The sequence below is a fragment of the Zootermopsis nevadensis genome, unplaced genomic scaffold (assembly GCF_977971745.1).
Source record: "Zootermopsis nevadensis isolate Lab colony 2312 unplaced genomic scaffold, Znev_1.0 Znev_ptg000001l, whole genome shotgun sequence".
NCBI classification, from domain to species: Eukaryota; Metazoa; Arthropoda; class Insecta; order Blattodea; family Termopsidae; genus Zootermopsis; species Zootermopsis nevadensis.
In genome coordinates this window covers 6,427,680-6,440,235 of record NW_028259133.1, presented here as the reverse complement: position 1 = coordinate 6,440,235, position 12,556 = coordinate 6,427,680, and the positions used below count along the sequence as shown (strand labels likewise).

The 12,556-nt window shown below is 39.7% G+C and overlaps 1 protein-coding gene across 2 annotated transcripts in view; it reads right to left on the bottom strand.

Moving 5' to 3' along the window:
- LOC147875183 (succinyl-CoA:3-ketoacid coenzyme A transferase 1, mitochondrial-like) overlaps positions 1-12,556 on the bottom strand; it is a 28,141-nt gene that overhangs the window by 11,975 nt on the left and 3,610 nt on the right. Inside the window, exons 1-7 of one of the 2 annotated variants that reach the window (XM_087360751.1) lie at positions 12,358-12,513; positions 12,044-12,149; positions 9,453-9,679; positions 7,687-7,809; positions 6,133-6,266; positions 3,748-3,916; positions 1,779-1,893 (exon numbers count right to left, since the gene is read on the bottom strand). In XM_087360751.1, coding sequence (XP_087216877.1) covers positions 1,779-1,893; positions 3,748-3,916; positions 6,133-6,266; positions 7,687-7,809; positions 9,453-9,679; positions 12,044-12,149; positions 12,358-12,444 — 961 coding nt within the window. In that variant the 5' untranslated portion in view covers positions 12,445-12,513. Of the gene's footprint in view, positions 1-1,778; positions 1,894-3,747; positions 3,917-6,132; positions 6,267-7,686; positions 7,810-9,452; positions 9,680-12,043; positions 12,150-12,357; positions 12,514-12,556 lie in introns of those variants that run through there. The other variant, XM_087360694.1, reaches the window with a different exon arrangement.

Sequence of the window (12,556 nt, the reverse complement as noted above, 5' to 3'; positions counted from 1 at the left end):
CGTGGGAAAGGACCCTGGTACCCATTAAATAGGAGGATGGGTGGGCCCCAGAGCTGGTCTATACACACAGGCTAGAGGAAAAATCATCTGCCCCATCGGGGATAGAACCCCGATCATCCAGCCTGTAGCTAGTCATAATATTGACTGACCTACCCCGGATCTCTTTCCACTAACACAGATAAAAAAGAGCTTGCTGAATAAGTTTCAGAATATGTCAAAATACTTCACTGTGCAGAAAATGATCATACTTCTGTTTTGGATAGAATGAAACACTGTCATCTAATGTCAGCACTAACATTACACACCCAGTACATCCTGCATTCAGACAGCCATATTCCCCACCCCAGTGTCACAAGACAAAATAAGGGTCACATGTTGACACCTTTCCTATACTAAAGTGACCCATAATACACCAAATTCAAATGAATAGTGTGCTGGTGGTTAACAATCTGTCACCAGGTCAACTGTCTTTAGAATTAACCATCATGGACTGCGTTATCTATCACATCAATTCTACAACATGGAAGATTATATTTCCTTATTAAGAGTTACTCATTACATGCAAAGAGCCTTGCACTGCACTGTCGAACAGCATAGCAATCTGTTACACTCAATCTATATAAGACCACCGACAACTGTCATTCTTTAGTTCAATACACCTGAGTAACATGTCTGAATATCAGCTATATGTGTTCTTGGTATTTCGTGCATATAAACAACGTAACACAAACACTGGCTACAAGTGATAGGTGCCTGACTGCAATGTGCTCAATTAAAAAGCAATGCCTTGGAAAATCCTTAAATACTTCCCTGTTAACCCTCATTAACCAAACACAACAAATGAAGTTAATTATCAATTCTTGGTTTCCCAATTCGGTCCTATATACCACTACAAACTAAAGTAATAAATACATTCAAACAATACATATAACTACTATAACTAAATCACATAAAACAATGTCAAACAAAATGCACACTATACAGAATACAAGAACTAAATAATTTGTCTGATGAGACTCTTCTGAACTTTTAAGAGCATTTTGTAACTTCCTCATAAATCATCATAATGAACTGTATAATTATTCTGTCAGACTTTATTCAATGTCCAAGAGTTTTAAAACTACGACATTTTAGAAGTAGAACCAACTTCTGCAATGTGTTTTTACACTTAGATGACGAATGAACTAGATCTACCTTCCAATATGTTGTGATTAAATAAATACATTTAGATACTGAATAAAGTCCAAGAGAATAATTACATGAAATGTATTACACCATCAACAATAACACACTTCCAACATGACACAGTACAGTATTTTCATTCCTGTGTAAGACTACAGCACTCAGGCCAGAAATTTAAAATGGATCTTCTACATTGTCTTCATCCATTACCTGTGGTTAACACACTGTAGTACCCCACTAACAGGTAACATGAACAGAAAACAGAAGATCCATATTGAAGCCTCAACCAAGGTAAATAATTTCAAACAAGAAATAAAATGAAATAAAATAAAATAATAAGAACATTAAAGATGACTGTCATGTGGGTTGCAGTGCCATGTAATCAGGTAGAAGCTTACCAACATTTCAGAGGTCCTCTATCATCAGGGCGGTGTGGCAATAAGGACCTCTGAAACATTGGTAAACTTCTACCAGATTATACAACGCTACAACCCAGAAGACAGCCATCTTTGTACTCACTGCTGTGAGAATCTCGAATCCTACAATAGGAACATTTCCTATCTTTCATACTGAATGCAACTTCCTATGAAGGATACCATACATCCCATCTGTGAATTCTGCCGCGGCTCGACGAGCTATCCTCTCCCTCATCAGAGCTGCTGGCATTGATGAAGCCAATGAGTGCTTAGCCTCTTTCCGCACTACCAGTCTCTAAAAACACCACACACATACAAGGAGAACATAACCACAATGTTATTAATTTCCATTTGCTTATTTAAAAGTAATTACTAGAAAATAAAAACTGCCAAATAAAATAACATGAAAAGGGTAATTAATTGGTCTTTGTCAACATCAAACAGTTTGTTATAATACACAATGCAATCCCTCATCACACTCAAATACAGGGTAAGTCAAAAGAGCTGCACAACTTTGGAGAACTGTAACCGTGTTAACTGCAGCCAAAATGTGCTGATATCAGCAGATATCTGTAGAGCGTAACCTAAAATTCGTTTGTTCGTTGTAGTTATTCACATTGCCACTGAGAGCGCTTGTGATTTGTTTAAAACACAATTGAGACTTATAGTGGCGAGGAATGGCTTGCCAAGGAAGCTCTGGAGGGAACAGGAGACTTCAAAATTGGAGGAAGAGTGATAACGACTGTAAAGTATGCAGACGACTTAGTAGTATTGGCAAAGGAAGAAGAGGAATTACAGAACATGATGGACAAGTTAGTGGAAACAGGTAGAGTATGGAATGGAAATCAACATTGAAAAATCAAAGGTAATGAGGATAGCACCGAGAGCAGAACCATTGAACGTTGTAATTGGAAACCAACAGCTGGAGAATGTGGAGCATTTCAAGTACTTGGGAAGCATAATCACGACGGACACTCTATGCACCAAGGAAGTAAAAGCAAGGATAGCCATGGCCAAGGCAGCTTTCGTCAAGAAGAGGATACTTCTCACTAGCAAGTTGGGCTTGGAGATGAAGAAGAAACTAGTGAAGTGTTACATATGGAGTGTCGCGCTGTATGGAGCAGAGACTTGGACACTCAAGAAGAAGGAACAGAAATACCTGGAGAGTTTTGAAATGTGGTGTTGGAGAAGAATAGAGAAGATCAGGTGGACGGAACGAGTGACCAACGAAGAAGTATTGAGGAGAGTCAACGAGCAAAGAAACATTCTGCAAGCGATTACACGAAGGAAAGCTAACTGGCTGGGACATATTATGAGAAGGAATGGGTTACTGAGTGATATCATCGAAGGAGAGGTTGAAGGAAAGCGAGGACTGGGAAGAAGACTGATAAGGTTACCGACGATCTGAAACAAGGAAAGAAGATGAAGTTCCAGGAATTAAAACGAGAAGTTGAGAATAGGGAAAATTGGAGAGCTCTTTTTGGGCAGAGCAATGGACCTCTTGTAAGACAGAACACTGAATAATAATAGTGGCGAGGAAAGAGCACAATGTGTGTTCTGGTTCGAACAAACGAAAAGTGCAACTCAATTTCAAGATGATGGTGCACCCCCTCACTTCCATACAGAAGTCAGAGCATGTTTGGATCTCCACTTCCCAGGTCGGTGGATTAGGCGAACAGGTCCAGTCGCTTGGCAACCTCGTTCACCAGATCTCACGCCAGTAGATTTTTTCCTGTGGGGATATATTAAGGATCACGTTTGCCACCCAACGATCTTAGAGAATTACGGAAGAGGATTCGTTTGATGGAACCAGAACACACATTGTGCTCTTTCATCACCACTATAAGACTCCACTTGGTTTTCCACAATTCACAAGCGCTCTCAGTGGCAATGTAAAGAACTACAACAAACAAACGAAACTTGAGGTTACACTCTACAGATATGTGCTGATATCAGCACATTTTGGCTACAGGTAACACAGTTACAGTTCTCCAAAGTTGTGCGGCTACTTTTGATTTACCCTGTACATCTGTTTGTTATATTTTTGTTGATGCAGATCCAATGTAAAGCATATTTACATTTTGTTAGCTCCTTCTCATGGTAAAAGTCATGTTTAAAACTCGTCACACAAATGCATTTCCTTTCTCACCTCTATTCTCTTCTCATACTTGTCACCCTTAACAATCCTGTGAACAAAGATGCCTGGAACATGAACTGCATCAGGAGGAATTGAGCCCACTGGCACAATTTCTTCTACTTCTGCAATTGTTACCTTTGCTGCTTTGCACATGGTTGAATTAAAGTTTTGAGCAGATTTCCTACAATTAAAAAGTATAAAAATCACTACAAAATGTGCCATACATTCTAGAAAATTAAGTATGTACACTCTTTGTTAAGCAAACATAATATACTAAACTAAAAACAAAATCATCAAAATTAAGAGCACTGTGCTTGCTCAGGTTCATAGTTGTCTACAGATTAACAATCTGTAGCTAGTTTTCTAAAGGAAAATGATTTGTATGGTACAAATAACATATGAATCAATCTCAACACCATTTCTAATATCCTTCCATCTACCTTTACCACCATGATCATATCAAGAATTCTAAAGCATAAGATGAATCACAACCACCACTCAACACATGGTTCTGAAACTCTACATAAAAATACCTTTTTTAGAAATAAGTAATATCTGTCATAAATGAAAACATATTAAACGGCTTAATAACTTCTATTTAAAACAGAGTGAGTAATGAGATCTAAGATTTTCATATAAGCAAAATATTAGACTGTGATCTTCTATGCTGTGACACTGTGTACTTTTATAAATGGTTGCAAGTGTTTTAGACCAAATTCCAGCCTCCATATTTGGGGTAGAATATGGAGGCAAAAGGTTCCATAAATAATGGTAACTAACTAACTATATACTGTCACAAACAAGACACAAGAAGCAGGTTCTTCCAAAACACTGGTAGCCATCTACAAGAGTACAGTGTCATGACCCGGAAGACCATAATCAAAACATATACAAGAGTGCTTCACAATCTCTAAAATAGCAATTATTTTGACAGATAATAAATATATTCAAACTTTTTAATGCTATTCGGCTTGTACTTAAAATAACTGGACTTCACCTAATCTGTAAGATTTGAGATTTTCACAACGGTGAGTATGAAGATTTCTGTCTTCTGGGTTATTGCACTGTGTAGTCTGGTCAATGTTTACCAACGTTTCAGAGGTCATACTGCTTCCGACATCAGGGCGATCACCCTGATGATGCAGGCAGTATGACCTCTGAAATGTTGGTAAACATCGACCAGACTACACAGAGCAACAACCCAGAAGACAGAAATTTTCACCTAATCTGTTTGTTCAAGAGACTGGGAGGACAGCCTACCTGTCATAACCTCATGGCCGTGTGTCTGTGTATCTATTCGTCCATCCTGTAAGTCTCTGCTAACAGCCCTTCAACCAAATTCCAGATTTTCGTGGAATGAGTAACACAAATTTAAATATCTGAAGAAAAGTAGGCATTGTACATGTCTCACAACTTCTTTAATTCCTGTTACATTATTATTTTCTGTAACATTCTGTATGTTAAGCTGTGCTAACCATGATAGGGTCATACATGGTACTTTGGAAAACTTGTATGAGACACCTGAACATAAAACCTAACTAATCCACAGAGTAGAGTCCTTTTTAAGAAGTTAATTTTATGCTCAGCTAGTTAAGAAATTTGGTTTTCATGGAACCCAAAGGTTCATTCACATGTCAAAAAGAATCTGCCACACAGCCTTATTCTGAGCCAGATGAATTCAAACCACACCCTCCAACCCCTTTTCCCAAAAGATTCTGATCTGTACGACAGCAAGCATTTCCCAAAGTTTTGTCTGTTCTTAATTTTCTTGTAAATACAATTTCTATTTGTTATACTTGCTCCCAAATATTTCAACTTTGCCACATTTTCAAAGCTACCTTTATACCTGATTTCTTCTGCTGTCTGATAATGAGACATGAACATACGCCTATACTTAATTTCCTCTGCATTTACTTCCAGATCAACTTCCTAACTAGCAACTAATGAAGCCTCTGCATTTTTCTTGATGATCTTTCTTTTTTTTCATGACTGTGAAATCTATAAAGGTGAGTCTGGTTATATGCAGGTGTTGTGTTCCTGTGAATCACTATGTTTATGTAAAAAACACAAAATTGTAAATGTAAATGGATTTCATGAGTGATACACCACTAATTTGTAGTCCCCAAAGTCAAAATAATAGGGTGAGTCAGTGAAATTGTGTGCACAACTCAGTGGGCCTGTGCAGCAGCTTTTACCATGGCTGAAGATAGGAAACTGATGCTCTTCATAATACTGAAATATCCATGGATATGTTAAACTGCACATAGCAAAATCTCATCGCCTGTACAACAGAATGAGAAAGTCTGCTGCAATCCATCAAGTCTGCTTATATACTAAGATGGTTTAGGAAATATATGTGGGAGAAACAAGAGGGAAAAATATATGTTTAAACTGTACCTGAAAATGAGATTGCCAACTTCATCAGCTTTCCATGCTTTTACTAATGCAAAATCCCCAGTGATGGCTTTCTCCATGACGTACGGTTTTCCATTGAATTTTTCAGTTGAATGTTTCTTACTGGCAATTTCCACCTTGAAAACAATAGTAATATTATAAATGGTTGGTAAACTGATAGATCAAAGGGCATACAATATATTCTCATCATCATCAGTTGTTCTACAACCCAACGTGGGTCTTGGCAGCTTCTACAGAGGTTTCTCACTCTTTGAAGTGTGCATTTGTGAGTAGTGAGTGACCAGCCCACTAACTCTGCAAAATTCTACTCAATCCCGATTTCACTGCCAGAGCCATCTAGCAGTCAATCGGGAGACTTGGGTGAGAATTGGCTGCTAAATTTCACTTACGAAACATCTCATTCATGCAGTCCCATGCCATAAATCTATGACATGGAACCGCCTGCTTTACTTCCCCTCTGAAGGAAGTTGTGCTACGGATTTTTACCACCCTTAAAAGTCCACTGACCTTGGCCAGGTTTGAACCTGCAAACCTTGGGTCCAGTGGCAAGCACGCTAACCACTAGTCCACTGATGGTGACACAATATCTTCTCCCTCTCCCAAAAATCAAAACAAGAACAATTTAACCTTTATCTTACTAGCGTTCCTTGTCTGAGACGTAAGTTGTGTACTCAGCCCCACGAACGTTCCTTGTGCGGAACTCAAAACTTGCAACATTGTAAGTAGACTTGGCTACTTCTTTTGGCCTCTTTTAGGGGCTGCAAATATTGCATCACTTTCTCTAGGGTTCTGACAAGTTCAACCTGAGCTGTCAACCCGGGAATTATAACCATAAACAGCAATAAACATTGTTATTGTCAAGTGGGCTTCCGCTTCCTTTTCAGACCCCCTATTCAAAGATTCTCACATTCCTCAGCATGATGGGTGAAAACAATGTGTATCCACTGAAGTAGGGGAAACAAATTTTTCTGTGTGGTCATTAGTTCACAACCATGGCTTCTACCATGTCGAATGAGCTTCCAAAGGAGAAAGTAAAGTTAATAAGACCTATTTAGGCAATTAACATATTAACTGCATTTTTAAAAAAACTCTATGTATTCTCTGTTATATTCGAATAAATATGGCTTTTATTTCGTCAATTTATCATGTTTACTTTAGATAATATCAAAGTTTAAAAACCTGGAAAAAAACCTCCGTAGGGCTGCTACCACTTTGCCATTTAAATCCCTGTTGTTTAAAGGTTAATATGGCCCTCATATAAAGAACTGCCAAGCAGCATTCACATATGACCCATAAATGGTGATCACATAACATTGAAGTGGCTGAAATGTACGCAGAGGCTAGAGGAAAAATCCCCTGTCCCTGTTGGGGATTGAACCTTGGTCGTCCAGTCCATAGTCAGTCACTGACTAAGCTACCCTAAAAGTATCCATCATTTTTTTCCCATTATAATTTTAATTCTGAAGCTGTTATTTTACTGTGTAAAATAGATTAGTAATGGGCATAAAAATTAAAAACAGGAATTAAAAAACAAACCTCTCCACCTGGCTTGTATTTAATTGGTACTCCACCCTCATGGATGAGTGTGCCATAACCTGTCGGTGTGTAGAATGCAGGTATACCAGCACCACCAGCACGGATCCTTTCAGCCAAAGTCCCCTTTAAAAAACACTCTTGTTCAGTGAGAGTAATAGTTTCAAACAGAAAAATTACTAATATCAACCTACCAATTAGGCTGATATTTAGTGTGTTTGTGATATTAGTTTAATGCATTTAGATTTCTACAGCATGTATTATTTATACCAAAAAATGGTGCTTTTCAGGAATGTTACAAGAAAGAAATTTACTATAACACTAGAGTTCACCCTCAAAATACATACATAATGGTACCACAGAGGAATATATTATATGAAAATTACATCTTTTAAATCAACATAAGTGAAACTGTAGAGCTGATCTGAGACCTAAAATGCAATTATCAAGTTGATATAGAAGTACCAAATAAAAAAGATCAAAGATGTTGTGAGTGCTATATATTTATATTTATTTACACTATAGTATTTTTCAGTGGAATTGGCGGCTGAGTCAAGTTCTGCTCTTTGTGAGTGACCAATCAGCTCAATGGTCTGTTGGTAAGCAGGGAGACCTCAGTCTGTTCAGAAACCCCATGGTAGAAGCATCAGCAGCCGCACTGCATTGTTGCCAATTCTTACATGTCTTTGTGTAGTGTTGTGACCATTCACCAGAAACCAATGTTCCATGATGCTACATCTGGCACCAATGTATGTTTGTTTCCTCTCTTTCTCACCCCTCCACCTCCCACCTCTACTTCCTACCATGGCACAGCACATGTGATTGGTGCACGCTTCAGCCGCCACTTCCGCTGAAAACTGTTATAGTCTTTTGTATTAAATTAAATTAAATCTGTGGCGTAACAGCTCCAGAGAGCCAAAGCTGACTAGCTTGACTCCTGGCATCACGTTCACATGCCTAAACAGAGGTGAACGATCATCCAACCAGATATATGGTGACGTGTGGTCAGCACGACGAACCCCCAGCCATTGCTAGCTTTCCTGAACGGATTACGCTACTCATTGTAGCCCCCCAATTTCCTCACGATGCTGGGTTGGCACCGGTCCCATACACTGGTTGAAAGCTCATGAGAAAATTTCTTCTCCCCCGAGACTCGAACCAGCGCGCATTCCGTATCGCCGGTCCAAAGCACGATGCCTCAGACCGCGCGGCTACAGCGCGGGACAGTCTTTTGTATAAACCCTTGAATTAAGTTCTGTTTTCCAGGTTCATGACCTTGTGCTGTTTCAATACTTTTCAATTTTCAAGCACACCCACTTTTATGCTTTAGCACTATGTATCATTATGTTGGAGGCATACAAATCTTTTATGTTTCAGCCAAGCTATATTGTAAGATGCAAACACATGCACTTCTGTGGAGGAACTATTAATAAACTCAGGATAGCTAGCCCCAAGAATTTAAACTAGTAACCATCTCAATATAAGCTACATAATACAGAGCAAACTTTTAGTCCTAAATTCAATTTATGTATGCCATCCCAAACAAAGCTGGTCAAAGTGGCTGCGTGGTCTGTGGCGTGGGTCTCGTGCTCTTGGACACTGTGGCCATGGGTTTGAATCCCGCTCAAGGCATGGATGTCTGTCTGCATCTTTCTGTGTTGTGCTGTCCGGTGTATAGGTAGAAGCCTTGTGATGGGCTGATCACTTGTTCACAGAGTCCTACCAAATGTCTAATAGATTAAGAAACCTCTAATAATTCTGTCACTCACCTGTGGTGTTAATTCAAGCTCCAGTTCTCCAGACAGATACTGGCGTTCAAACTCTGCATTCTCACCAACATATGATGCTATTATCCGCTTCAAACGACGCTCTTTCAGAAGCAGGCCCAAACCAAAATCATCCACACCAGCATTATTGCTGACAACAGTTAGTTCTCTTATATCTGTTTTTAAGATTTCTGATATCAGATTCTCAGGAATTCCACACAGTCCAAAGCCTAGAAATAGAATAAATCTTAAACATATAATTGATGATGGAGGCAGTATGACCTCTGAAACGTTGGTTAACATCGGCCAGTCTACAAAGCGCAACAACCCAGAAGACAGAAATCTTCATATAATTTTAAGTCTGGAGATTTTGTTTCCAATGAGCAATAAAATGATTCTCAGACAAGTATAATTATTGAAATTTTTCATAAAAAGCTTGGAGTGTAATATCAAATTACAGTATGGTAGATAATCTTCCATCTCAACTCATCTCAAAATCTCTCACAATGTAGATCTGAACAGTGACAGTGAGGATGGACTTTGCCTGAACTGGTCATGGAAGCCCCTTAACCACTCTCTCCAAGGACCCCAGAAACATCCCATAGTGCGTTGCTAATCCCTCCTATTCCACTAACCACTACTCAGCCCTATTCAAGGCACATCTGGCCCTGGCTCCTGTTTCCCCCACATCATGACCACACACCTCCCATATGTCTGGTAATCCACCGGTCAGACTCCGAGAAGCCCTTAAAAGGGCTGCCTTTTTGGACCTATATCTCTTTCCTTAGCTCCATCTCTCTCACACATGCTGTGCCACGCCCACACGCTCCTATTGGTTCACATATCCTCACCTGATTCTGACACCAGTCTGCACTACTTTACGGTTAGGCAATTCCTTAAATGTTTGGTCCCTATAACTCCAGCGCTTTCCACTTTCACAGCTTACTCATCGCCCTCAAGATGGAGGCAGCAAGGACCTTTGAAACGTAGGTAAACTTCTACCAGACTACATGGCACAACAACCCAGAAGACTCACCGCCATGGAAACCTCAAATCCTACAATGTACTCCAACAATGGGATGAAAGATGTGACGCAATGAGGTAACAAGCCTGACTTTGAGGAAGCTTGTTGGAAAAATCCATGGTGTGCTAGAACCCTAGTGATCCAAGCCTCTGGATGGCAGTCCCCTTTGGTGGCCAGTAGTTTCCAAGTCCAGCGAGGGCAAACATGTTGTTTCTGAAAGTCAGGAGGGCAAAGCCTCTGCAGCAACAAGAAATGGTGGCTTGGCCACAAGTCACAAGTTTGTTGGGGAAAGAACAGGTCTGTTAAGCTGTGGGGGTGTCAACCCCAGTTTGAAGCAAGATTGGGGAAAATCTCTCTCATTTTACCTTGTGGATTAAGGCCCCACAGATGACCTAGCTTCATGTGCGGCAAAGCCTGTTGTGGGCAGTGCCGGTGGTGGCCTAACTTGGCATGGTGGAAACCCAGAAGTGTCCATTCCCAATGAAGGATAAGCAATGAATTTGGAAGTCCAGTGGGGTAGGTACAGGTGGAAAGGCCTGGGTGTTGAAGATCCAATAGTGGTTGCATGCCCAGTTGGGAACAAGTGCAGTTGGGGCAATACCTGGGGGGGGGCACCAACCCCTGGAGTTGGCCTACCCCAGTGGATGGCCAAACCCATTTGGAGCAGTTCTGGTGTTTCCAAGGCCTGGGTGCTCTAACCTGAGATGGAAAAAGCCTAGGGGTTTCCAACTGTGCAAGGGTAACTCGGGAGGAGAAAAGCTAGAGAGAGAAAGAATTGTGGGTGAGAACCAAAAATGAAGAAACATGAGGGTGACAAAGGCCCAGAGGAAAGAGTTTCACTCAGGCAGAAGCACCACCATCCCTAGAGTGATGGAGAGGAACCCCCAGCATTTGAATTCCTACATTCACTTTGCCTGGGGTTACCTAGTTCGCAGGGGTGGCTAAAAATATGGTAGAGAGTTAGTCAGACATGGATGGATCCATAAGGAGTTCTTCGCTTATGCAAAAGTATAAAAAACCTAAAGGAAAAGCAACTTTGCAATACAATAATCATCTATTAACACATGGTAAAGAAGATTTAAACAACAGTAAAAATAAACAGCTCAGTGGATTTGAATGGAACTCTGAATAGAATAAATATTTTTGCATACAAACTTACTTCTGTTTTTCACAACTTGTATGAGTTTCATTCAAATCCATTTAACAGTTCACTTTTCTCATCGGTTTTTTTTTAAATACTTTTTTATTTAAAATTACTAAGCCTGACACAAACTGCTGTCACCTACACAACCCCACTAACCTATCACTGGAATGTTAGTTTTATGTGAGAGTAGAGTGCACCAGTTGGCAATACAAAGGGGTACAGAGGGAAAGAGACACGAGAACTGCAGTCTGATCCCGGAATTCCAACGTGTATGCAATGCAATTGTACAGTTATTAATTCTATAAGACACTGGTGTTATTAAATTGTAAGTTGTATGAGATCAATAGTCCAGTTATAAGCATTTATAGTGGATTACTGATTCTGTAATTTTGTAGTATAAGAGCACTGACACCCAACATTTCTTACCACCTATTAACAGGTTGGCTCCGTTTGGGATATCCTTCACAGCTTCTGTAGCAGTTCTTATTTTGTTGTTTCTGTTTGTTATAAAAGAATATGGACAAGAAAACACCTGAAACAAACAACAAGGGGGGTAACTGTAACATAGCACTTCCGTACTACACATAATACAGGTTTGTGAATACATTACAAAACTGTTGAGCATATTGTAGGTTAAAGACGATAATCCTTTTATGTGGAAACGTCATTCTTAACCTTGAACTATGATGTAACACATCGTAAACAGCATACACTATGACAATATGCATCTTTACGTTTACCTTTGACACTTCACAGAGTTGCTTTCTTGTCCAACATCGATGTAAACTCAAAATTGATACACTTATATACTTAGATATCGGAGCCATGTTGTATCCTGTCAGAAATGCGTTTCATCAGTGACTGTATCTTAAGTAGATGTACAGAATGCATACAATCAACTGTGAACATTACTCAAAAGCTATGTCTACACTCGTGCGC